The sequence below is a fragment of the Cnephaeus nilssonii genome (assembly GCF_951640355.1).
Source record: "Cnephaeus nilssonii genome assembly, chromosome: 1".
Taxonomy (NCBI): domain Eukaryota; kingdom Metazoa; phylum Chordata; class Mammalia; order Chiroptera; family Vespertilionidae; genus Cnephaeus; species Cnephaeus nilssonii.
The window spans coordinates 48,060,885-48,086,537 of record NC_137072.1 but is presented as its reverse complement, the minus strand read 5'-3'; the positions used below and the strand labels follow the sequence as shown (position 1 = coordinate 48,086,537).

Below are 25,653 nucleotides of genomic sequence, written 5' to 3'. Positions count from 1 at the left end.
AGTTACCTGTGGTGGTCACTCTTGGTGCACCCCTTTGTGGGCTGTGTGTGCAGTCTTGTTGTAGTTAAGCCTTGATTGTTGTTGGTATCACTGAGGGGAAGTGGACCTCCAGGCCAATTGGCTGTGAGGATCAGCAGTGTCTCCACTGGGAGGGCTCCTGTGCTCAGCTTGGATGGGGCGGAGTCTCAGGGTGGAGCAGACAGCCTTGGTTTCCCATCAGCCCCACCCTAGGAGGGCCCTGTGTCTCAGTGCCCTGCGGCAATGGCTGCACGCACCCCTGAGAGAAGGCTGCTCTCGAGTTTCGCCCGCTGCCAGAAAGTTCAGTTTCTCCCCGAATGAGTCTGGTACTCAAGGTCTCACCCGGAGCTAGAAAGCTTGCCACTGGGAGGGCTTCTGTGCTCAGCTTAGGTGGGGCGGAGTCTCAGGGTGGAGCAGACAGCCTTGGTTTCCCATCAGCCCCACCCTAAGAGGGCCCTGTTCCCACTGTCCCGCGGCAATGGCTGCACGCACCTCTGAGAGAAGGCTGCTCTCGAGTTTCGCCCGCTGCCAGAAAGTCCAGTTTCTCCCCGAATGAGTCTGGTACTCAAGGTCTCACCCGGAGCTGGATTTCAGTGCAGTCAGCAGTCGGGAAGTTTTCTTTTCCTCCCGAACGAGAAAGCTAGCCTCGCGTTAGCTGCCTGCCCTCTCTGCGCGCCACGAGTAAGCCAGCTGTGTATTCAGCCGCCCGCCCTTTCCGTGTGCATGGGTCTCCGCACCTCCACAGTTCCTGAGTCTCGGTGTCCTTTTCTCTTTCCTTCTAGTTGTAGAATTTCCACTCAGCCTGCTTTCCGGTGGTTCTGGACGATGTCCGCTCTGTCTTCCAGTTGCAGTTTTGAAATTGTTGTGCGAGGCAGCAGTATAGGTGTTTACCTTATGCCGCCATCTTGGTTTGTCCTGTCTGACCTCATTTCTTACTAACTTTCTGCCTTCGTGATGTTCCTGGGACCCACACGGCAGGCTCTGCACAGGAGCTTTGTACTTGCTGTTCCTCCTGCCTACACTCTGGTCCAGCAGATACCTGAATGACTCAATCCTTCACCTCTTTCAGGTATTTACTCAAATGTCATCTTTCCAGTGAGGCCTTAAACCACAAGCCCCCACTGCTTTTTGTTTATGTATGTATATATGCACACCTATATACCTGCACTAGAAAGTTTAGGAACATATTGACCATTATCTTTTCATTCCACAGAGGTTCCCTCGATTCCATAGACGAACTATTTTCAACCTTTTTCATCTTATGGCACACATAAACTATTAAAATTCTACGGCTCACCCGAAAGTATATTTTTTGCCAAATCTAGCAACAAACAACAACAAAAAAGGTATACTTTTGATTCATTCACAACCGATTGTTGTGCTGCCTGTTGTCATTTTTTTAAATTTAACAATCTAAGGGAAAAGAGGTCAGTACACCTGACTAGTCAGGTATTACATGTTACAAAAATTAAAACAAAACAATACACACACCTGATTTTAGAGAGAGGAAGGAAGGGGGAGACAGAGAGAGATTGAGGTGGGGAGGAGGAGGGTAAGTAGAGAGAGAGAGAAATATTGACTTGTTGTTCTACTTGTTTATGCATTCACTGGTTGATTCTTGTACGTGCCCTGATCGGGGATCGAACCTGCCACCTTGGTGTATCAGGACGACGCTCTAATGAACTGAACTACCCAGTTAGGGCAGGTATTGCATATTTAAAAATTCTTACGGCACACTGCTTGAAAATCGCTGCCATCGACCTCTGAAGGATACAGATATTCATTTGTAATTTAAACAGGGGGCACTTACTTTTATCCCAAAGCACTTTTCTCTCAGGCTTTCTCTAGGGTGCTCTTTTTCATCACACAGTAACTTTTTTTCAGATTTTACTACTTCTTTGTGGTTCTGTTCGTCCTGCTTTGACACAAAGAAATAAGGTGTCAACTATAATTACATTCATAGGGAATGTCTACACATACTTTTTCAATTACATATTGTATATCAAGCTTCAATAATGGAATTAGCCCTGACTCCTTTGGCTCAGTGGATAGAGCATCGGTCTGTGGACTGAGGGGTCTTGGGTTTGGTTCCGGTCAAGGGCATGTACCTTGGTTGTGGGCACATCACCAGTGGGAGGTGTTCGGGAGGCAGCTGATCGATGTTTCTCTCTCATGGATGTTTCTGACCCTCTATCCCTCTCCCTTCCTCTCTGTAAAAAATCAATAAAATATATTAAAAAAAATAATGGAATTAAACATTGTACCTGTAGTTCAAAAGCAATGTTAAAAATGGTCAGAAAATGAATAATAGCACTACTACGTCTTGTAGTCAGTGATCTCAACTCATTGGGGAAAAAAATGGGAGAACCACATATTTTTTGGAGATAGAATTTGTTCTTGTAATATTCATAGTTTCAAATTAGGTTTTAGATTTATCTCTGGTTCCAATTTTTCCAAATGTCTGAATCCAAATCACTGCTGCCAACTAAAACACTAGCAAACACATCTGTACTATCTACAGTGTTCCTACTAATATATTCCTCCCAGCACCTGGAAGCAGAAAACTCATATCCTGTTTACACTTTGTATTTCTGTATAAAGCAAAATACTTTCTCCCATTTGTTTCTCTTATTCATTATAGGATCTAAGAAAATAACTAACTGTTCAATAAAATCTTTGACTGATTTAAATCTCTAAAAATTTAATTAGGCCACGATAAAGATTCCCAAGTGTCTGATATTTCCATTGAGATTACAAATGATTTTGAATCCACTTGATTCTTTATAGATTTCATACATTTTCATACCTGAATTTTGTTTTCTGATATTCAATTTGAAGTCATACTAGAACAACTTCATTTTTTTTTTGTATTCATCTTGTTTAACTTTTTCCCTTCTAACATCATTAACAAGAGCCCATGTCTAAAACTCTTATGTAGAAGTAGTGAAATGGGATATTTAACCTTTTGCACTCGGATGTCGAGATTAAAATTACTCTTTGAATGTATCAATAATTTGAAATATAAAAAAATCCAAATAAATAAGTTTGTATGAAAAGAAACTCCAGTTTTTTATTCTACTGCTGCGCTTTGTAAAATCTGGGGTATTTAAAAAATTAAATCCCGAGTAGAATAAAGGAATCGAGAAAAAAGCAAGCGAGTGCAAAGGGTTAATCTTTTACAAATATCCTGCAAATTGAGAATAATACTATTTCTCTGTTTTGAAACCCTTTAAAAAACATGTGGCTTTAAGAAAAACCCTGTATTTCCTATTTGTGTGAAAAATTATAGTAATAGTTTCCCAATTACCCTTTATTGTTTGTAGACATTTTCAGAAAAAAAAAACAACAAACCATTACCCTTTTCAAAAAAGCTTGATTCTTATAAATAGTTACTAGATAGGGGAAGATTCTGAACTCACTCTAGCTATTAGTTTTCTTAAAGTTTCTCTGCATTGGTCTCTTTCCATTTTGAGAGACTCTTTTATCTTCCTTAGCTCATCTCTTTCCTTAGCTACAATTCTTATTTCTTCAAGGCTTTTATGAAGTTTCTTAGTCAAGTGTAAGTTATCCATTTCCACACTTAGCATAGATAAATTTTGAGCCTCAAATTGTTTCTTTAATTGTTCCATTTCATTCACTTTTTTATGACTTTTATTGACATCTTCTTTCATTTTAAGAAGTTGAAGCTCTTTTTTTTGAAGTTCTTGGATCTTGAGATAATAAAACAAGTTAGAATGCAATGAGAATCCCTTAAAGGAAGGAAACTAGTGTCTATTTGTTATATATGTACATATACCTATGTCTATCTATATCTATCTATATCCTCTCTTATTTCACAAATAATTTTGGACACTCCCAAAAGAACAAAACAACACATACCTTTATCTGTAAATCATCTTTTGATTTATTAAAATCCTTTTGAATATTTGAGATCTGAGTTGTTTTTTCTGAAACACTTTCTTTGAATTTATCAATAGTTTCTTGGTGCTCTTTCAAATGAATACGAGCAATTTTTAGCTCCTTTTGTGTTTCCAGATCCTTTATAATTAGAATTGAAAAATGATGACATAAAAAACGTTACTTTTCCTTAATGAACTGGTTAAACAAAATCTTAAAAAATGCATGCTTATCGTTAAAAACCACCACCATCCCACTACTACGTTACAATAGTGCAGAAGGATCTACAGTAAAAGTTCCACCTATCCCAGTCCTGTTCCCTGATAAAATCTGTCACTTTTCACCTTTCATATCATTTGGACATCTCTCTAAATCACTATCACATGCCCTATTCTTATGCTTAGTATTCCATTACACAGATGAGCTCCATCTAGCCAGTGACTTATGGGTGGACATTTGGATTACAATGTTGCAGTAAATGCTGCTGTGTTTCTGCCCAAAATGTGTGACTATACTGATAGGTTAAATTCATAGGCGTGGAATTGCTGTAGCAAATGCATATGCTGATAAATTTTTAATAAGATATTATCAAACCGTCTTCCTAAAAAATTGTAACATTTACATTTCACCAACAGTATCATTTATTTTCAAAGAATGGAGCCTCTTATATTAAAAACATGTTTACTGGATGGGAGGGAGCACAACTCACTCTAACTATGGTTTCTTGTAGATTTGCCTTGAGCTGGTCTCTTTCCAGTTTGAGAGTCTCTTCCACTCTCCTTAGATGATCTCTTTCTTTCACTACAGATTTCATTTCTTCAAGGTTTTCATGAAGCTTCTGAGCCAAATTTAAGTTCTCCATTTCTATTTTACCCAGAGTTACAGTTTGTGCTTTGAATTGTTTCTTTAATTGCTCCATTTCAGACATTTTCTTCTGTGTCTCACTGATGTCTTCTTTTAACTTTAAGAGTTGATGTTCATTTGCCGCAAGTTCTTGGATCTCAAGATGATCATAAAATAACATGTTAGCAGACAGATGGTTTTTAAGGGAAGGATAAAGAACTTTCTAAATTGATTTAGACAACAGTTTTCCCATGTTGCTTTAATGAATACATAATTCCACACAGAAATTATTTTCTTTTGAGGTATAAATAAATAAGCGGTCTAATCTTAAGTGTATATATAGCTCAATTATTCTTAACATTTATGTACTTACAACCCAGATTAAAATATAGAACCTTTCTAAAGACCCATCCTAAAGTTGCTACGTATCCCATCCTACAACCATTATTCTGACACTTTTCTCATCCTAGATGAGTTTTGCCTGCTTTTGATCTTATAAATTATAATTCTTTTGATAGGTATTTGCATTATTTTCAGTTTTTCCCTATTATGATTAACTGGTATTATTTTTAATGAAAGTATTATATTTTCTTAGTAAAAATAATAAAACTATTATTTCTTACTCTAACTAGTATTTTTAAAAATATATATTTTTATTGATTTTAGAGAGGAAGGAAGAGGGACAGATAGAAACATCAATGATGAGAATCACTGATCAACTGCCTCCTGCACGCCCACTACTGGAGATCGAGCCCACAGTCTGGGCATGTGCCCTGACCGGGAATCAAACCATGACCTCCTGGTTCATAGGTCGATACTCAACCATTGAACCATACCAGCCAGGCAAGGTAACTAGTATTTTTAAATGAAAGTAATATATTTTCTTAGTAAAAATAACAGAACTCTAATTCTTACTCTACATTTTTGTTAGAAAGTTAAAAGCTTTTCCCTCTTCTGTTCCCTCCCTTCCACACAAACCTCTCCTTTCCAGAGGCAAACACATTATGCACACACTATTTTACAACCTGCTTTTCTCACTAAGAGTTATTTTGGGATTCCCAATTAGGACACTCAAATCTATTTAATTTTTTTCCCCTTTTACCTGTTGTATAATATTCTTGACACATCGCTCATCTTTATCCAGTTTCCTACTGATTGACATTTTGGTTGTTTCCCATTTTCTGCTACAATGAACAACCTTGTGGTTTATGTGTGCATTTGTGTATGCTTCTATCAAAGAAGGGCTCACATTTCCTCACTAGGAAGAGGTATGAGTGTTACTTACTTTAGCTTCTACATCTCTGAGGCTTTCTCTGAGCTGGTCTCGCTCCATTTTGAGGGTTCCCTCCATTCTCCTTAGGCTATCTCTTTCCTTAGTAACACATTTTATTTCTTCAAGGTTTTCATGAAGTTTCTGAGTCAACTTTAATTTCTCTGTTTCTGTATTTTCCAAGATTGAATTCTGTGCCTCCAATTGCTTCTTTAATTGCTCTGTTTGATACATAGTTTCCTTGAGATCATTTTTTACTTCAAGAAGATGATGTTCTTTCTCCTGAACTTCTTGGATCTTGAAATAATCATACAATAAATTAAGATATAAACAGATAACAAAAGCTAAACATTAGTTTCTAAATTATGTAGACAAAATCTCTACTTGTCCTCAATTTTAGGCTAATTCATATCATGTTTCACTACACCAGTGGTCGGCAAACTCATTAGTCAACAGAGCCAAATATCAACAGTACAATGATTGAAATTTCTTTTGAGAGCCAAATTTTTTAAACTTAAACTTCTTCTAACGTCACTTCTTCAAAATAGACTCGCCCAGGCCATGGTATTGTGTGGAAGAGCCACCCACACTCAAGGGGCCAAAGAGCTGCATGTGGCTCGCGAGCCGCAGTTTGCCTACCACTGCACTACACAAAAGAATTGATTAAAACTATTACTTAGGTAACAACTTAAAGAGATACCTGTGCTTTTAAGGCACTATTTTTGTTTTCTAAATCCATTTGCATATTTGATATTTCATTTGCTTTCTCAGAAACAATCTTTCGGAGTACATCAATAATTTCCTCATGCTCCTTCAGATGTTTGTAAGCAAGTCTTAGTTCCTCTTGTTTTTCCAGGTCCTTTATTATTAGAGAAAGAAAAATAATATATTCAGATGAACACAATTCAGACCATATGTACAAAAGTACAGAGTAAGAAGTAAAATTTCCTCTCCCTCCTTATACCTCCTAGTGCTCATCCTCCAATTGACTCTCAGATGCTAATACAAGCTAGATATACTACTCTACAATTTCCCCTTTTCCCTGCCAGGATACTTCCAAGTCAACACCATAGCTCTACCTCATTCTTTATCTGTGGACTTGCATTCTATGGTCTGAATGTGCTGCACTTATGTAAGCAGTCTCCTACTAACAGATAGTTAGAATTTTCCCTATTTTTTGGTTTGCTTTATTTTGTTATTGCAACTTGCTGCTATGAATATCCTTCTACAAATATCTTCCTAGGGTTGCGCTGTGTGCAGGGTAAATATGTACAACTTAACTTTTTGGGTAAAAGAATAAACTTACTATAATATTTGGAAGATATTACCAAATACACGCCCTCTTCCTCCTTCAACCTTCTAAGGCTGCACCAATTTTACACTCCCATCAACCCTATTGTCTGTGGTTCTTTTGGGACACAGTGTCATTTTTACTAGATGGGGAAAAGATGGTAACTCACTCTAATTGCAGTTTCTCTTAGGGTTTCCTTGAGCTGGTCTCTCTCTACTTTGAGAGTCTCCTCCATACTCCTAAGGTCATCTCTTTCTTTTGTAACAGATCTCATTTCTTCAAGGTTGTCCTGGAGTCTCTGAGTTAACCTTATGTTCTCTATTTCTAGGTTTTCCACAGTTGACTTTTGGGTTTCAAATTGCTTCTTCAAGTATTCTATTTCACACATTTTCTCCTCAGTCTCATTTACAGCTTTCATTTCAAGCTGATGTTCTTTTACCGGAAATTCTTGAATCTGAGAAAATCATAAAACAAGTTAAGGCAAAGGCAGGTTTTTAGAAAAAAGATTTGTTTCTAAATTAAGTAAATCATTTTTACATTTAGTTTAATGTATATACTTTTTACTTTCACAGGAACATGAGGAACACAATCATCTGATGTCATTTTCCAATTTAACAAGACCTACCTTTCCCCATAGTTCAGCATCTGAATTTTCTAAATCTCTCTGAATATTTGCTCCTTGATCTGTCTTCTCTGAAATATTCCTTGTACTAATAGTTTCTTGGTACTCCTTCAGAAGAATGACAGTAGTTTTTAGTTCCTCTTTGATTTTTTGTCTCTTTATGATGGGAGCAAAATGAATAAAAGTTAATAATGAATAGAAGTTAATAGTGAGCATTGTTATCACTCTAATACTATTTTTGTATCCAAAAAACATCAGAAGAGGGAAACTTACTTCAGCTACAAGTTCTTCAATGTTTTCTTTGAGTTGGTCTCTCTCCATTTGAAGGGCCTCTTGCACCCTTTTCAGTTCATCTCCTTCTTTAATTATAATTTTCATTTCTTCTTCACTTTTCTGAAGTTTCTCAATTAACTGGAGCCTCTCGCTTTCTATGCTTTCTAGTGATGAATCTTTGGCTTTGAGTTGCTCCTTTAATTGTTCCAGTTCACTCATTTTTTCCTGAGTCTCACTGATTTCTTTGAAGCAAATAAATTGTTCCTGTTTTTCATGAAGCTCTTGTATCTTAAAATAACGATAATAGCCAAAAAGTATATATACAAATGCATAAAGTCTGTTTTTATTTGTATCTGTATACACATGTATGTATGTTGTGTTTTTATGTGATACACACACACACACACACAAACACACACATATATGCATATATATGGGCAGAAGTAGGTTTATAGTTGCGAGTACACAAAGCAATTTATTCTTTGTTTGTAATAATCATAACCAGTATGTCTTTCCATATGAACTGTAAATGTACTTTTACCCACCACTGTGTGTGTGTATATATATATATTATTATTTTTTTTTAGGTAAAAAACTCAGTATGCTCTCCAAAACAATTTAGTATGTAAAAAGTAAGTATTCTTTGTAATTCGGTTAGCTACCTCCCTCAGGTTTTTCCCCACTGTCCCTTCACGCCCAATTTACCTTTTTCTGTAATTCATCATTGGTTGTTTCTAATTCCTTTTGGAAACTTGATAGTTCAGTTTCTCTCTCTGAAAGATTCACTCTCAGCTTATCAATAATTTCCTCCTGTTCTTCCAGGCGACAACGAGCAACTTTATTTTCCTCTTCTGTTTCTAGGTGCTTTATTAATAGAGGAAATTGTAAGAAATTTATAGAAACATTATAACCATTACACTCCGATTCCTTTTTTTCCAAAGGTTTAGTTTCCACAAAAATATTTGCTTACAAATTAGTTAAACACACATACACACATACATAAGGAAAAGAATGTAACCTACCTTAGCTGTGATTTCTCTCATGTTTTCTTTGAGTTGTTCACTTTGAGACTGAAGAGCTTCCTGTAGCCTCTTTAGGTCATCTCTCTCCTTAGTTATAGATTTTATTTCCTGATGACTTTCTTGAAGTCTCTCAGACAAGTTGAGTTTTTCCTTTTCTAATCTTAGCAATGCTGACTCTTTAGCTTTGAGTTGCTCCTTCAATTGCTCCATCTCACTGATTATTTCCGTAATCTCATTGTCTTTTTCCTGCACATTAAAGGACTGTTCTGGTATGTCTTGAGCCTCTTGGATCTTAAGAGAATCATAAAACAGTACAGTTGATATCCAAAGATACTTTATTTTAGGGGAAAAGAAGTCAGGATATTTTCTAAAACAATTAAGACAGGATTTAATGGTTCATTTACAGAGCAATTCTCCCACTTCCCTACTCTTCCATTATTCGGGTATTTAGCACTTAATATTGAGGGCTCACTGTGACGTCAGTGTATTATTATTGGAGGCTGGAGATAAAACAGGAATGAGACTTACAGGATCTCTGCCATTTTGAGACACTTTAGGGGAAAAGTAGACATGAATTCAAATCTTACCAAACAGAAGTACTGGTTATCCAAGTGTATTAGCGGCAAACCTAACCTATGGTGAGTGTTTATGAAGTGTGGGAGTCGGTATGGTAATGCTGCAGGTAGGGAGACCATCTGAAGGCAATTAGATGAGAAAAAACAATGGACTAGAGTTGCTGGAATATAATGAGCAGGAGGATGAGAGCACTGAAATAATGCTAGAGACCAGCAAGGTCTGGGAATCCTCTGCCTCATGAAGGATTCCGGCCTTGATGTCAAGAGTAACAATGTGTCATCAAAGGGTTTTAGGAAGATCAGAATGGAGAATAAATTTATTTCTTACTGAATTAATGAGGAAGACAGTAGTGCCTTATGAGATGCTGAAGGAATAGATTTAAAGGGAAAAAAAAGTAGTTTTGGCTTCATCTTTGTCTATATAATAAAGTATTGTTTTTTCTAAATAATTTTGAATATTAACGAAAAAAGCTGTCTTCTCTAAAACTTTCATTTTCAATAGTTTTAAGTATTTATGAGTAATTTTTAGTTCTGTTTCTAATTATTTCATTATAGACTGAATTTTGTCCTCCCAAAATTTGTTGACGCCCTAACCCCCAATATAACTATTGGATATAGGGCATTTAAAGAGGGCAATTAAGGTTAAATGAGGTCATAAGGGTGGGACCTGGTCCCATAGGACTGGTGTCCTTAAAAAAGAGGCAGAGTTATCAGACACTTTCTCAGCTCTAGGGCACAGAAGAAAGGCCATATTAAGATGCAGAAAAAAGACACCATCTACTTTCTAGAAAGAAAGGCCTCTCCATAAACAGAATTTTCAGGTACCTTAATCTTGGCCATCTTGGCCTTCTAGAACACAAGTAGGAGAAAATAAATTTCGGTTGTTTTAGCCACCCAGTCTATGATGTTTTGTTATGGCAGCTTTAGCACACTATAATACACCCCTTTTAAAAAAATCATCATTACCATCCTAGCTTTTCTTGTGTATTAGTTAACCAGGAAAGCAGTTTCTCATAAGGTCTCAGGAAAAAACAAACCATACTGCCTAGAATGAGTAAGGTAAGATTTAAGCACCTGCTAGTAAAATTATGGCTGAAGAACTAGAAATAGGCATTAAATAAGATATACATATTGATTTTATAGTAAACTCTAAATAAGTTTAGTATAAAAATATGATGTAAAATAAAATATCAGCTCAAAGTGTGAACTAATGGTCCTAAACTGGTTTCACTCAGTGGATAGAGCGTTGGCCTGCGGACTGAAGGGTCCTGGATTCGATTCTAGTCACGGGCATTAAAAAAAAAAGTGAACTAATATTTTTTGCCATTTTCCAAATTGATTGTAAGCAGTTATACTTGAAATTATTTCAAAGATATTAGGATGAAGTTTATGAATTATTGTTAGTTATTACCACTGTGAGTAATAAATAAGATTGAGATTACCATCATGTACTTAAGTGTTTGAGGTTAAGGAGAAAGCTCATATGTAAATATATGAAAACTTTGAACAGGAATGCTTTACCTCTTCCTGAAATTCATCCTTAGTTTCTCTTATGGTTTTCTCTACAGGCAAATTCTTGGAACTTTCCTTGGAAATTTTCATTTTTAGTGTGTTGATAGTTTCTTGGTGTTGTTTCAAAGATTCAAGAGCATTTCGTAATTGTTCTTGGGTGTCTATGTTCTTTGTCAGAGAAATACAAAACCATTTCCATTAGAATAAGGTGAAACAATGAAAATAATTTTACAGTTTCTACTTGATCATAAATAATAAATGATGGCTCCCATAATGTTTTTAAAGATGTTCCAAGTTTTCAACATTTAATCAGTCAAAACCTTACCATGTTTACGGTATCCTCAATGTCACTTTTCAGCTGGTCTCTCTCAACTTGCAGGCTCTCTTGGAGTTGTTTTAAGTCATCCTTTTCTTGGGTTAAGGTCCTTACTTCTTCTAAGGTTTGGTGAAGTTTCTCAGTAGTCAGTATTTTCTCCCTTTCTACAGTTTGCAGCCTGGAATCTCTACTTTGTAATTGTTCCTTCAGCTGTTCCACTTCATTTAACCTTTCTTGACTTTGCTGAAGTTCTTGGGTTTTCTGAGAAAGCTTTAAAATAAGACAAAGTAAGTGTGAAAAGCAGAACATTCTATGGAATATACATGCAGCAGACTAAAGGTCATTTCCCTAGAGGGTTATCTTGTACCAACCTCTGTCTTTAAGTCATCCAAAGTTAAACCAAGTTTTTGAGATTCTTTAGAGAGATGTTCTATTTCCTGATTTATTCTTGCATTCTCTTCAAGGACCATGTTATACTTTTGTTCAAATTCAATATGACTATTTTTAAAATCTTGGAATTCTTGACCCATGTTTTTATAATTCAACTGGGTGGTTGCAAGGTCATCTTTAGTTTTCTTAATTTCTTCAAGTAAATCTTGAATTCTACTCTCCATTTTAACTACTTCAGAACACAATTTGTCTTTTTCTGATGTTACTAGATATAGCTCTTCAGATTTATCATTTACCTATGAAAAAAAGAATACTTAGCATTGTTAATAATGTATGATCTACTGAAGTTTTCAGAAAAACAAAAACAAACACAAAAATATTTTTCTACAAAAAAAAAAAAAAGACATTGAAAATTAAGCAAAGATTTGACCGAGAAAAGGCAATATTTTTATTGTCTCTTAGTGTATTTTCTTGTTTAACTTTACTATCAAAATAAGAGTTATTTGCTTAAAAATGCGTTTACCTCTTTCCTTAGCATTTCTACTTCTGAAGGCAAAGATTTCAATTCTGAGAGCAAATTAACTTTTTCATGCAAAGCTTCATTTACTTCAACTTTTTTCTTCAGTTCTTTCTGGAGATCTGTAATCTTTCTTTCCAATTCCAAATTACAGAGCAAATCTAGGAAATTTTTGGTAAATTAAATAAATCATCCCCCAAAAGTCTATCCATCTCCATACATGTTAATATTACTTGAATCACCTCTTTTAAGAACATGTACAATTTTTAACCCTTATAATCTGAAGTCCATGGAAACATTTATACATACTGATACATATAATATTGAAAGTTAATATTAAGTTATTAAAAATCAGAGAATAATGGATTTTCAATCATTGGAATATTGTTGCAAAATCCTTTAGGTACATTTCAACAGAAAGTTAGATTTGTAAAGATGTAGTCTGAAATTTCAAGATACCTTTTGGAACTTTGCCATCTAAAAGGGAGTTGAGTTTTGTTATTTCATTAAAAGAATATTGTAATTCTTTCTCCAGATCAACTTGTATTTTCTCTTTTGCCTCCAACCGGCTTTGATGTAACCGATTATCACTTTCCATTTGCTTGCACATACTTTCAAGTTCTTTCTATTAAGAGAAACATTGCAAATTTATAAAAATGTACTGATCATTACAAGTGCTCAATTTTGGAAATATTACAAAAATCTCCTACCATTTTCTCTTTTAGCTCCAGATTTTCACTCCTAAGAAAGGCTGATTCTCTCTTGGCATCAAGGGCTATAATTTCAGCATCAAGCTGAGTTTGTTTCTTTTGTTTTAGATCTTCGGTGTCTTCCTATACACATGACAGAAATGATTTTAGTGAAATATAACTTTCTCAGAATTAGAAACGTTACCACACTTTTGTTCAGCCAGCATGCTAAAGTTCCCTATGTATTTTTATTTTAAGTTATTCTCTCCAAAACATGATAGGCTAGTAGTTAATAATTAAGATTAAGAATATTAAATTAGCCCTGGCCAGGTGGCTCAGGTGGTTGGAGTGTTGTCCTGTACACCAAAAGGTTTCAGGTTGATTCCTGGTCAGGGCACATACCCTGGTTTCGGGTTCATCTCTGGTTGGGGCGTATGGGAGGCAACAGATAGAAGTTTTTTTCTTACATCAATGTTTCTCTGTCTCTGTATCTCCTCCCCTTCCTCAGGTAAGGATTATTTAAAAAAATTAAATTACCACTTGAAAAGAAAATTATCCAATAGGAAAATATACAAATAGGTAACTTAGTGAAGGGAAAATGCAAATGACCTATAAATATATGGAAAAAAAATCAGAAATCATGTTTAGAGAAAAGTGGCATTTTAACAAGACTTTAGCTTAAATAAATTCAACCATATGTACCTGGCAAAATATTAATGCACGCATGATGAATGAAGCATAAGAAACAATTTTTTAAAAAACTGGCAATTCTGCTTGCTACTTTATTAATCCTACTCTCCAGGATTATATGAAAGCACCTTTCTTACCCACAGCTCAGAACAGTGAGAATACTTAAAAAAAAATTAAAAAAAAAATTTATTGATTTCAGAGAGGAAGGGAGAGAGATAGAAACATCAATGATGAGAGAGAATCAATGATTGGCTGCCTCTTGTACACCCGACACTGGGGATCGAGTCTGCAACCTAGGTATGTGCCCTGACCGGGAATTGAACTGTGACCTCCTGGTTCATAGGTCGAAGCTCAACCACTAAGCAATGCAGGCCAGGCAAGAATACTTTTAAAAAGTGTCATCTGTCATTAATGGAAGGTAACAAAGATTACTATGAAAAACTCAAAACAAAAACAAGAGAACAGAAACCACAATTTAAAAAATTCAAGCTAGAAACTATTAACTTTCTTGAAGTAGTCAGGTGTATTGAGCAAATAAATACAAAAATCAAAATTTCACCATGTCAATGTTACTTAATACCACAACCTAGTATCAAATAGTCATATAGAACAATAGTTTCTGAAAAATACTCAAACTGTTGAAAATACTTAAATTATGAGAATGCATTAATATCAGTGAAATTAATGACATTTATGAAAACATGCTCATTTATGTATGTTTTAGTTCTAGATCTTTATCAACAACGTAAGTGCTCACCTAAAGACATTGACTACACACTTCTGCATGCATTTGTACAAAACAACTGAAGAATTAAAAACATTTTTAAATTACTAATTTTTTAATGGAAGCTCATAACCTACTTGTTTATATTCACTCAAAGAATGGTATCCTCAACTCTTCATGAGTGGTTCCTTATTGGTAAAAATGGCAATGTTCCTCTCTAATAGGGTTATTGACAAGATTAAATAAAATACTGTATGTAAAACATTACAATGCTCACCACATAGTTGGCTCAATATAAGCATTTGCTTTAATGATGATGATGAAGGTATGCTATAAATATTAACATTATTACATAATAAAATAAACCTGATTTTTACCGATGAGTATGACAAGTCCATTTTCACACTTTCTGAATTCTGAGAGTCTATGTATTTCTGTAACTTTTTAATCTGGTCTTCTTTTTCTCTAAGTAGATCTACTTTTGAACTTAGTTCATTCTAAAAGAAATCAAAGGAGAGTAAAACAATATAATTGGATTTGAATTCTAGGGGATTAAAAGGAACTTATTAACAGTTCAAATTGGTAAACAGTAAAATTCAAAAAGTTGACACTTAAGAAATATAATTTTCTGAAATCATAAATCATATTCAATTATGTATGATTTGTTTTATAGTTCTAGTTCCTTAGTAGAAATATGAACATAAATGCTCACCTCAAGGTCCTGATTATATACTTCTGCATGTTTAACTAAATTCTTTAAGTTCGAAATTTCATGAATTAGTTGCATCTGTAAGAGCATGTGAACAGGCAACAGAGCAAACCAATAGTTAATAAAGCAAAAAAAAAAAAAAAAAAAAAAAAATCACTGCTTCAGATTCACCCAAAAGTAAGAAGAGACTGAGAAATAATTATTCAAGCTACTATAACAGAGCATCTCATTATTTAAGAGTACCAAAAAAGCCCCAAATCAAACCCCAAGCCCAATCAACCAAACAAAATCTCTGCAAACCCCAGGAAGCAAGCAAACAAGAAAAAAAAACTCAGCATGACCCAAATAACAGTTTTGTCATCGGTTAATAAAGTTACAATAACTTCAAAAGCAAATTAGTATGCACCACTTTGAGGAGATTAAGTAGTAATCAAACTTTACAAAAACATGCTTCTATAGGCTTTTGTTTTGGGTAAGTACAGAAATGTATTTATCCTAAGAGATTTCTTTTCTTCTCTTAAATTATACATTTGTTTTTACACTGGCATACTTTTCAATGAGTTGTGATTTGAAATTTAGGTTTGGATTATGGTAGTTTCATGGAGCCTTTACAATATTATTACTGTTCACCACAGCTATAAAGATTTGAATAGAATTATCAACTGTTACTTTGATGGTTTATAGAAAATATTGGAAAGTTAATACTTTTGCTTTGTATTTTTCAACTGTCAAATGTATAAGTACTTAAAGACAAAAGTATTTCTATTAAAGTTTCCTTTTTAACAAAATATCTGTAGCATTAAATATTTGAGTACTGGCAATTTTTGTGCTAAAAAAAGTAAAATAACATTTTTTGTGTGTTTAATTCAGTTTTAACTAGTTTTAGATTTCAGACTACTGCTAGTTTAGACACTCTTATTTTAGATTAGCACCAATCAATAGAAATATAATGCGATCTCTCTCTCTCCCAATTTTTTTTTGGGAGAGGCAAAATTTGTAATTAATTTTTCTAGTAGCCACATTAAAAAGAAGTAAAAAGAAACAGGTAGAATTTTAATATATTTTATCTAGCCAAATATATCCAAAATATTATTATAATTTCTTCCTGTAATCAATAATAAAAACTAAAAAAATATTTAAATTTTTTTTTTTTTTTATGCTTAAGCCATTCACACTAACCCCATTTCAAGTGATCAATTGCCACATATAATCAGTGGTTACCCTCTTTTTCAGCAAAGTTTTAGACATCTGTATTGGTTAAAGTTTAAATTGGCTCTATCTGTTACCCTTTCTTCCACTTCTAACTTTTGCATAAGAAAATAATATTTATTTATACAGAACTGCTGGGGTTCTTGTCCCAGCCTTATAAAGGGTTCAGCAATCTGGAGAAAGGGGCTGATGTGTTGATTCAAGAAGGAGTCCAAGGACGAAAGATAATTTTGAAAACCATTGGGGGTCAGAGGAGCTTCAGCTAAAGGAACTATAAGACTACTTCCTTGTCTAAGGTCCCTGTGCTATTTATTTAACACAATTTGTCCTAAGGCAAGGTGGAGATATACACTTCAAAGGGTAAGGTTTCAAAAGCATTGTCAGGTGTTTGGCCAACAGGAGGCAATAAAATGCCCTGAGCTGTCTGGCAGCAGAAATCCTATTCAGGTTTGGGGGAAGTGCCATTTAGCCGTTTCCAACAGGTAAACTACATATGTGGCTCACCCTTGTTGAGCCACCCAAGCTTCACCAACCTTTTGGTGAAACTCTTGTAATTATTATCTGTTGGAATTGGTTCCTTGCAAGAACTAAATAATCAACCTTAAATTTTTAAAGCATTCAGCAAGAATAATTCTCCTACTTTTATTTGAAACAGCACTTTATTTTAAGTACTGGGAACAGGAAAAGATTATGTGACTTTTGTAATGATCTGAGTGTAACCACTATTTAATGTATTGTTTAATGAGCACAAAGAGAAAATGATCATCCATTGTTATATACAAAATAGCACAGATTTCAACTGTAATTCTCAGCAGGTGAAATGAAATTTAACTTCTTAAGACAAAAATCTCCAAGTTGTGAAAATTATAAAATTAAATAGATCAAGTTAAAATAGGTAGAGGGTTGAAGTTTCTCTTGTTCTCTGAGTCTGATGATACTTGACCTTGTTTATTCTGCCCTCTAAAATTACTGTTTAAACACCCTGTATTACATTCTCACTTGAAAATTATCTACAACTTTGGTGATTTTTGATGAAATCCTTAGGCAAACCAGGACACATATCCTCAGACCATAATAGGATGTTCACTCCCCTTTAGTTAAACTTTTCCCCCAGATGTACATTTTGGAACATGTTTTACTGTACGCACATTAGTTTAAAATGCAATGGATATCGTAAAACCAATCTTCAAATAGAGTAAGCCTTTAATATTTAGTATTTTAGATTATCTCACAGAACCAAGAATTTCAATTTGTGTTTGAGTAAAACTGAAGAGAATTGTATTATTTTCCCCCTGATGGTGGTTAAAAAGGAAAAATAAAAAGTCAACTGTGAGTTTTAAGACATAGATTCTGTGTTACTTTGTAATCTTTTTGTGTGTGACTCAATTCAATGAGCTTCAGTTTTTATTTTTAATTGAATGCATAAGTGATGTAAGAATAATTAGAGAAATTGTTGTTACATGTATGCCCAAAGTTAATTTTGTCATGTTATATATAACAAGAAACATACAAAAAAATAGATGAAATTTTGGAGTTAGAAAGAAACTCGGTAAGCACCTGATCTAACCTGAAGGATGGAGATATACATGAAGTAAGCCCTGAGATGCAATGGTGTGCTCAAGGACTTGCCGATAATACACACCAGGCTTGAATCTGTGAGCTATTTAAGAAGCAAAACTGGGGCTTAAATCAAGGTAGTTTGGCTCTTAACCATGACACTATATCATACCCTTTCAATAAAACTGGTTTTATTGATTGAAGCCCAATATTCTTTTCATGACATTTTGCATTTCGTTAATATGCAAATTTTAAAATAAATGAAACTGTGGAGAAATTATTGACTTTTGCCTCCCAGGATATAATGTCTGTGAAATGCAGGAGTCACTTTAATTTGTAGGTAGAATGGAAATAATTTTGGTGAATTCCTTTCGCTTTTAAAAAGGTAGAAGATGAGAAACTAATAAATGATATTGAGAAAAAAGGACTGTGTCCCTTTGGGCTATTCATATAGAAATGTGAGAAGTATCTGAAAATTAACTCATATTTTAACTATACCAAAACATTGGCTCTTATTTTTGGGGTATTTGTGGATAATTTCACAAGTCTGAGACCAGCAATGGATTCCTGTTCCAGAAAAATAAATATGTATTCAAAAGTTCTGCAAAAGAATTCACTGTTTCTGTGAACTGTAAGTTAAGGACTTTCTGCACTAAGAAATTTCTTGAATCTTTAGGACAATTTAAGTTCCCAAGATTTCAAGGTTTCTGGGTTAGGTTCTCTTAACATGTAGCCTAATATTACATACTTAGAAAATTTAAATGATCTATTTTATTTCTAATATTTCCATAAAAACTATTTAGTATTAGTTTCACAATAACTCTCTTATATGGAAAAAAAAAAGTGAAAAATTAGCTTCCCCAGCTTTCTAATAATGTTCTGTTTAGGAATATACTTTCTATGGAAAAATTCCATTAATATGTAGTATCTATACATAAAGCATTCAGCTAAATATTAAAATTTCTTCAATACAAATCCATCAATGGATTAACTAAACCTTCCCAAAGATATTTTTAATTCCTTCTTCCTCTTGAGCATAAGAACAGGTGAAACAAATATGATTTAACTATTTTAAAAACAATATAAATTAATTATTTCTTAAATTCTCTAATTGTGTATGCATATGGAAAATGGCTGGATCCTCAACCTCAATCTTACAAGTAAATATCTTTAAGAAAATGATATTTCTTACAAAAGTTGTTTTAGTTTAGTGTTGTTTCGTATCCTTACCTCTTGATCTTTTTCTGCTTTTCTTTCTAGAGCTTCAAATTCGTCCAAATCATTCTTTTCTTTTAATTTCAATTCCATTTCTTCATTTTCTTTTCTTAGTTTTTCATAGTCCAACACCAGATTATCATAATCAGCACGAAGTGAATTCAACTCACTTTCTAAGTTTTCCTGTTGAAAACAAAACCATATTTTCAAGCTGGAAAGAATTCAGATTATATGTTTGTTTACTTAACTAAAAATTTGGACTAGTCGCATAAATTTAACCTTGCATCATTTGGTAGTTTAGGCCATTCTCTTTTTCAATATCATCCTAATGTTTTAGCTTGATCCACAGCAAAATAAAGAATTTGTATTTTGGTAAATTAGCTAAATTAGAACAGACGACTACTTTGAAAGGGGTAGAATTAAAAAAAAAAAAAGACTATATAAACAAATGCTCTGCCTGTGCCTGCCTGGGAAAGTTCATTAGGAGTAGGAGATAGGGTGGATAATGGAAAATCTATTTTATCACAGATCCTTAACTCCTTAGGAATAAAGTTGATGATTTACCTCACCTGTCTGATACAAATTTTATTTTATTTTTCAGATGGCTTTGAATTAGGAGTGAAACAGAAGTATTACTTATTGATCTCTAAAACTCTATCCACTGCTAGGTTTTTGCCATCCTCAACAGAGACCTGCTTCTGTTTTCTATACTTTTATGATAAAGAAACTTTATCATACAAATCCATCAATGGGCAGATTAACTAAACATTCCCAAAGATGTTTTTAATTCCTTCTTCTGCTTGAGAATAAGCACAAGTGAAACAAATGTGAGTTAAAAAAACAATCCATAATCAATAAAAACCAAAAACTAAGACCAGGGATTTTATAAAATCAACAAGCTTCTGGAGTATGCTTTAGGGACACAAAACCACTTTACCAGTAATACTTAACTAATTATAATAACTAATTTATGACTAATTACAGTGGTTAGCTAATAATAATTCCTAAGAAGGTTCCAATTTTATTCCAAAATTAACATGAAATTACTTTAACTAATATATATAAAGAACTATATCCATTTCTTTGAACATCAGCAGCCGGAAAAGTAAACATGGAATCTACATTTACTAAGATATTCACTACAGGAGTCCTTATTCCTAAAGTTGTGATAAGACCATATATAATACATTTACTTTTATTTTTCATTATTATTTGGCAACATTACCTCTCCCCGATGTATTATTGTACTATAGGCCTGATAATTTTGACACTTTTAATATCAGCTATTTTTTTTTTTTTACCCTTAGGAGATTTTCCAAGGCAAAAAAGAAAGTAAATCATAGATACCAAAATCTGCTGGAAATGGACTGAAAGTTTTACCTACTACCATACACCCACTTTATAAAGCTTTTAGCTTCCCTCTGGATGGCACAATTATCAGCTGTGAGTCTAATGAGTGAAGAAGCCTTAATTAGAACCAACACTGTCACTGAAATTAAGTCACAGCCATAATGTGCTATAACAACAGTAAACACCAATAACAAATGACTTTAAAGAGTAAAACGATAATGTTCTGTAAAATACATTCAAGTTACCTGACTTAGTAGCTTTGTTGCTGGATTCCACTCTATCTCCGTTATTGTATCAAGGGTGTTACTGAAAACATCAGCCTCTGAACAGACAGCTGTAAATTAGGGGAAAAGAAATTTATACATAAATATGCTAGTAAGTTTCCTAAAACTCAAAGTATAGTTTATTAAAAGAATTCTGATCAGATGTAATAAGCTCAAATTAGTTATTATGTGCTCATAGCATGACTGCTAAGAATACATTAAGAACAGATGTGATTGTATATATTATTTTGTGAATTGAGATCACTGGCTAGAATTAATCATAAAATATAGGCACCTTAACACAATATAGGTAAAAAGAACATATTATGAATTTGAGATTTGATCACTGTTAAGTAGTTTTTTAAATGCCCCTAAAATACTTCAAGTGTTAGACATAATTTTGAAAATTTTCTGTGTAAATTCCACCTCTTTAAGATTAGCAACATTTAGGGCAGACGTTATATGAATAGTAAATTAATTGGATAAAGATTATAACAAAAACAATAAAAATATTTGTCTTATGTAGTCTAATGACAGTGCATCATTTTTAAGAGACCTGGAAATAGAAAATGTCATGAGGACTCTACAACCAGAACACCCAGGGACCAGCTGCAAACCTAGGAACACCGGATTTCAAACAGTGCGAATAGGCGGACTAGGATGAGCTCTGCACCTTCTCACAGAAAGGTCAGATTTCGCCTAGGGAAAGGAGAGAGAGAGAGCTACATAACCAGACACATGGAGAAGAGAGATCATGAGGAGACAAAGAAACAGCACACATAGGAAAGAAAAGGAGGCATCACCATAAAAAAAAAAAGTAAATGAAATGGAAGCAGCAATATGTCAGAGAAAGAATTCAGAGATATGGTCATAAGGTCGCTGAAAAGAATGGAAGACAAATTCAACAATATGTGTAAAAACCAAGAGGAAATGAGGAAGAACCAAGAAGAAATGAAAAATGACATCGCTGCTATAAAGAACTCAATAGAAAGCATTAACAGTAGACTAGAAGAAGCAGAGGCCCGCATCAGTGAGCTAGAAGACAAGGTAGGAAAAAATACCCAAGCAGACCAGCATCTAGAAAAAAAAAAACTTAAAAAACAACAGGAGAGCCTAAGGCAGTGATGGCGAACCTATGACACGCGTGTCAGCACTGACACGCGTAGCCATTTCTGATGACACGCGGCCGCATGCTGAGGATGAAACATTTGTGACTAGAGTCTTGGAATTAGTTTTTTCCTCAAAGTGACACACTTTCCGAGTTATGCTCAGTTTTCTGGCGAAGTTTGACACACCAAGCTCAAAAGGTTGCCCATCACTGGCCTAAGGGAACTATGAGACAACATGAAAAGAAACAACATCCACATAAAAGGGGTTCCAGAAAGAGAGGAAACTGAGCAAGGAATAGAAAACCTGTTTGAAGAAATAATGACAGAAAACTTCCCAGATATAGGGAAGAAAAAACTCACACAAATCCAAGAAGCTCACAGAGTCTCAAACAAAATGAATCCCAAAGACTGACGCCAAGGCACATTATAATTAAATTGGCAAACACCAATGACAAAGTAAGAATCTTAAAAGTGGCCAGTGAGAGACAGACAGTTACCTACAAAGGATCCCCCATCAAACTAGTGACTGATTTCTCAACAGAAACTCATCAGGCCAGAAGGGAATGGAATGAGATATACAAAGTCATGCAAAGGAAGGGTCTGAATACAAGAATACTGAAACCAGCAAGGCTATCAATAAAAATTGAGGGTGAAATCAAGAGCTTCACAGACAAAAAAGGACTAAGGGAGTTTAATATCACCAAACCAGCAATGCAAGAAATGCTAAAGGGTCTGCTGTAAAAAGAAGAAATAGGAAGCGAAGAAGGAACACAGGCATAAAGAATAAAAATGGTGACAAACAAGTACCTATCAATAATAACTTTAAATGTAAATGGATTAAATGCCCCAATCAAAAGATATAGGGTAGCTGAGTGGATAAGAAAACATGACCCATATATCTGCTGTCTACAGGAAACCCACCTCAGAAAAAAGAACTCACACAGACTGATAGTGAAGGGATGAAAAAAGGTTTTTCAGGCGAATGGAAATGAAAAAAAAAGCTGGGATAGCAATACTTAATATCTGACATATTAGGTCTCAAAGTGAAGGACATAACAAGAGATAAGGAAGGCCACTTCATAATACTAAAGGAAGCAATCCAACAAGAAGAAATAACTCTGGTAAATATATACACTCCCAATACAGGAGCACCCAAATATATAAAAAAACTTCTGGAGGATATCAAGGGAGAGATTGACGGCAATACAGTCATAGTAGGGGACTTTAATACCCCACTATCACCATTGGACAAATCCTCTAAACAGAAAATCAGCAAAGAAACATCAATCCTAAATGACTCACTAGATCAGATGGAATTAATTGACATCTTCAGAACATTTCACCCCAAAGCCACAGAATATACATTCTTTTCAAGTGCACATGGGTCATTTTCAAAGATAGACCATATGTTGGGACATAGGCAAAGTCTCTTCAAATTCAAGAAGATACAAATCATATCAAGCATCTTCTCAGATCACAATGGAGTAAAACTAGAAATCAATTATAATAAAAACAATCCAAAAAAATCAAACTGGAGGCTAAATAGCATGCTATTAAACAATGACTGGGTTTCAGAGAGATCAAAGAAGAAATTAAAAGCATCATGGCAACAAACGACAATGAAAACACAATAATCCAAAATCTATGGGACACAGTGAAAGCAGTCTTGAAGGAAGTTCATAGCTCTACAAGCCAACCCCCAAAAAACAAGAAACAATGGTAATACATTATCTAACCCTACAACTCAAAGAGTTAGAAAGAGAGCAACAAGAAAAGCCCAGCGTAAGCAGAAGGAAGGAAATAATAAAGATCAGAGTGGAGATAAACGAAATAGAGACCAAAGAAACAATACAAAAGATCAGCAAAACCAAGAGCTGGTTCTTTGAAAGGATAAAAAAGATTGATGAACCTCTCTCTGGCCAGGCTCACCAAGAAGCAAAGAGAGAGGACCCAAATAAACAAAATCAGAAATGAAATAGGTGAAATAACAACCGATCCCACAGAAATACAAACGATTATAAAAAAAATACTATGAACAGCTCTATTCCAACAAAAAGGACAAACTAGATGAAATGGACATGTTCTTAGAAAAATACAAGCTCCCAAAACCCAACCAAGAAGAATCAAAAAACCTGAATAGGCCAGTAACTACCAAAGAAATTGAAACAGCGATCAAAAATCTTCCAGCCCTGGTCCAGACAGCTTTACAGGGGAGTTCTACCAAGCATTCAAAGAACTAAAACCTATCCTCCTCAGACTATTCCAAAAATTCAAGAGGAAGGCACACTTCCAAGCTCTTTCTATGAAGCCAGCATTACCCTAATCCCAAAACCAGATAAAGACACCACAAAAAAAGAGAACTACAGGCCAATATCCTTGATGAACATAGATGCTAAAATCCTCTACAAAATTCTAGCAAATCTGATTCAGCAATACATTAGAAAGATCATACACCATGACCAAGTGGGATTTATTCTGGGGATGCAGGGATGGTACAATATCTGCAAATCAATAAATGTGATACATCACATAAACAAATTGAAAGACAAAAATCACATAATCATATCAATTGATGCAGGAAAGGTATTTGACAAAGTCCAACACCCTTTTCTGATAAAAACACTCAGCAAAGTGGGAATAGCGGGATCATACCTCAGCATAATAAAAGCCCTATATAACAAACCTACAGCCAACATCATACTCAATGGGTAAAAACTAAACCCACTTCCCCTAAGAACAGGAACAAGACAGGGATGCCCACTTTCACCACTCCTGTTCGACATAGTATTAGAAGTACTAGCCATAGCAATCAGACAAGAAGAAGAAATAAAAGGCATCCAAATTGGGAAAGAAGTAAAACTGTCCTTATTTGCAGATGACATGATACTATACATAGAAAACCCCCAAGACTCCATCAAAAAACTACTAGACTTAATAAATGAATTTGGCAGTGTAGCAGGATACAAAATTAACACCTAGAAATCTATGGCCTTTTTATACACCAATAATGAACTCACAGAAAGAGAAATGAAGAAAAAAAAATACCATTTACCATTGCACCAAAAAAATTAAGATACCTAGGAATAAACTTAACCAAGGACGTAAAAGACCTGTACTCGGAAAACTACAGGACATTGAAAAAATAGAGGGAGAAATAAACAAATGGAAGAATATACCATGTTCATGGATTGGTAGTATCAACATCATTAAAAAATCCATACTACCTAAAGTAATCTATAGATTCAATGCAATACCTATAAAAATACCAATGGCGTACTTCAAGGATCTAGAACAAACTCTCCAAAAATTCATCTGGAATAAATAAAGACCCCAAATAGGCACAGCTGTCCTGAGAAAGAAGAACAAAGTAGGAGGGATCACAATACCAGATATCAAGCTATATTACCAAGCCACTGTTCTCAAAACTGCCTGGTACTGGCACAAGAACAGACATATAGACCAATGCGACAGAATAGAGGACCCAGAAATTGACCCAAGTCATTATACTCAAAAAAATGAAACTAGATCACCAACTTACACCATACACAAAAACAAACTCAAAATGGCTAAAGGACTTGAATATAAGACGGGA

The 25,653-nt window shown here is 34.5% G+C and overlaps 1 protein-coding gene across 5 annotated transcripts in view; it reads right to left on the bottom strand.

Moving 5' to 3' along the window:
* CENPE (centromere protein E) overlaps positions 1-25,653 on the bottom strand; it is a 73,959-nt gene that overhangs the window by 23,013 nt on the left and 25,293 nt on the right. For 2 of the 5 annotated variants that reach the window (XM_079775155.1, XM_079775157.1), the window contains exons 15-34: positions 20,935-21,023; positions 19,355-19,522; positions 15,362-15,436; positions 15,027-15,146; positions 13,257-13,379; positions 13,006-13,171; positions 12,553-12,707; positions 12,011-12,325; positions 11,649-11,909; positions 11,333-11,491; positions 9,237-9,527; positions 8,920-9,078; positions 8,215-8,502; positions 7,945-8,097; positions 7,489-7,773; positions 6,729-6,887; positions 6,044-6,325; positions 4,625-4,915; positions 3,898-4,056; positions 1,829-1,936 (exon numbers count right to left, since the gene is read on the bottom strand). In XM_079775155.1, the coding sequence (XP_079631281.1) occupies positions 1,829-1,936; positions 3,898-4,056; positions 4,625-4,915; positions 6,044-6,325; positions 6,729-6,887; positions 7,489-7,773; positions 7,945-8,097; positions 8,215-8,502; positions 8,920-9,078; positions 9,237-9,527; positions 11,333-11,491; positions 11,649-11,909; positions 12,011-12,325; positions 12,553-12,707; positions 13,006-13,171; positions 13,257-13,379; positions 15,027-15,146; positions 15,362-15,436; positions 19,355-19,522; positions 20,935-21,023 (3,806 nt within the window). Of the gene's footprint in view, positions 1-1,828; positions 1,937-3,437; positions 3,729-3,897; positions 4,057-4,624; positions 4,916-6,043; positions 6,326-6,728; positions 6,888-7,488; positions 7,774-7,944; positions 8,098-8,214; positions 8,503-8,919; positions 9,079-9,236; positions 9,528-11,332; positions 11,492-11,648; positions 11,910-12,010; positions 12,326-12,552; positions 12,708-13,005; positions 13,172-13,256; positions 13,380-15,026; positions 15,147-15,361; positions 15,437-19,354; positions 19,523-20,934; positions 21,024-25,653 lie in introns of all 5 variants that reach the window. The other 3 variants (XM_079775159.1, XM_079775156.1, XM_079775158.1) reach the window with 3 other exon arrangements.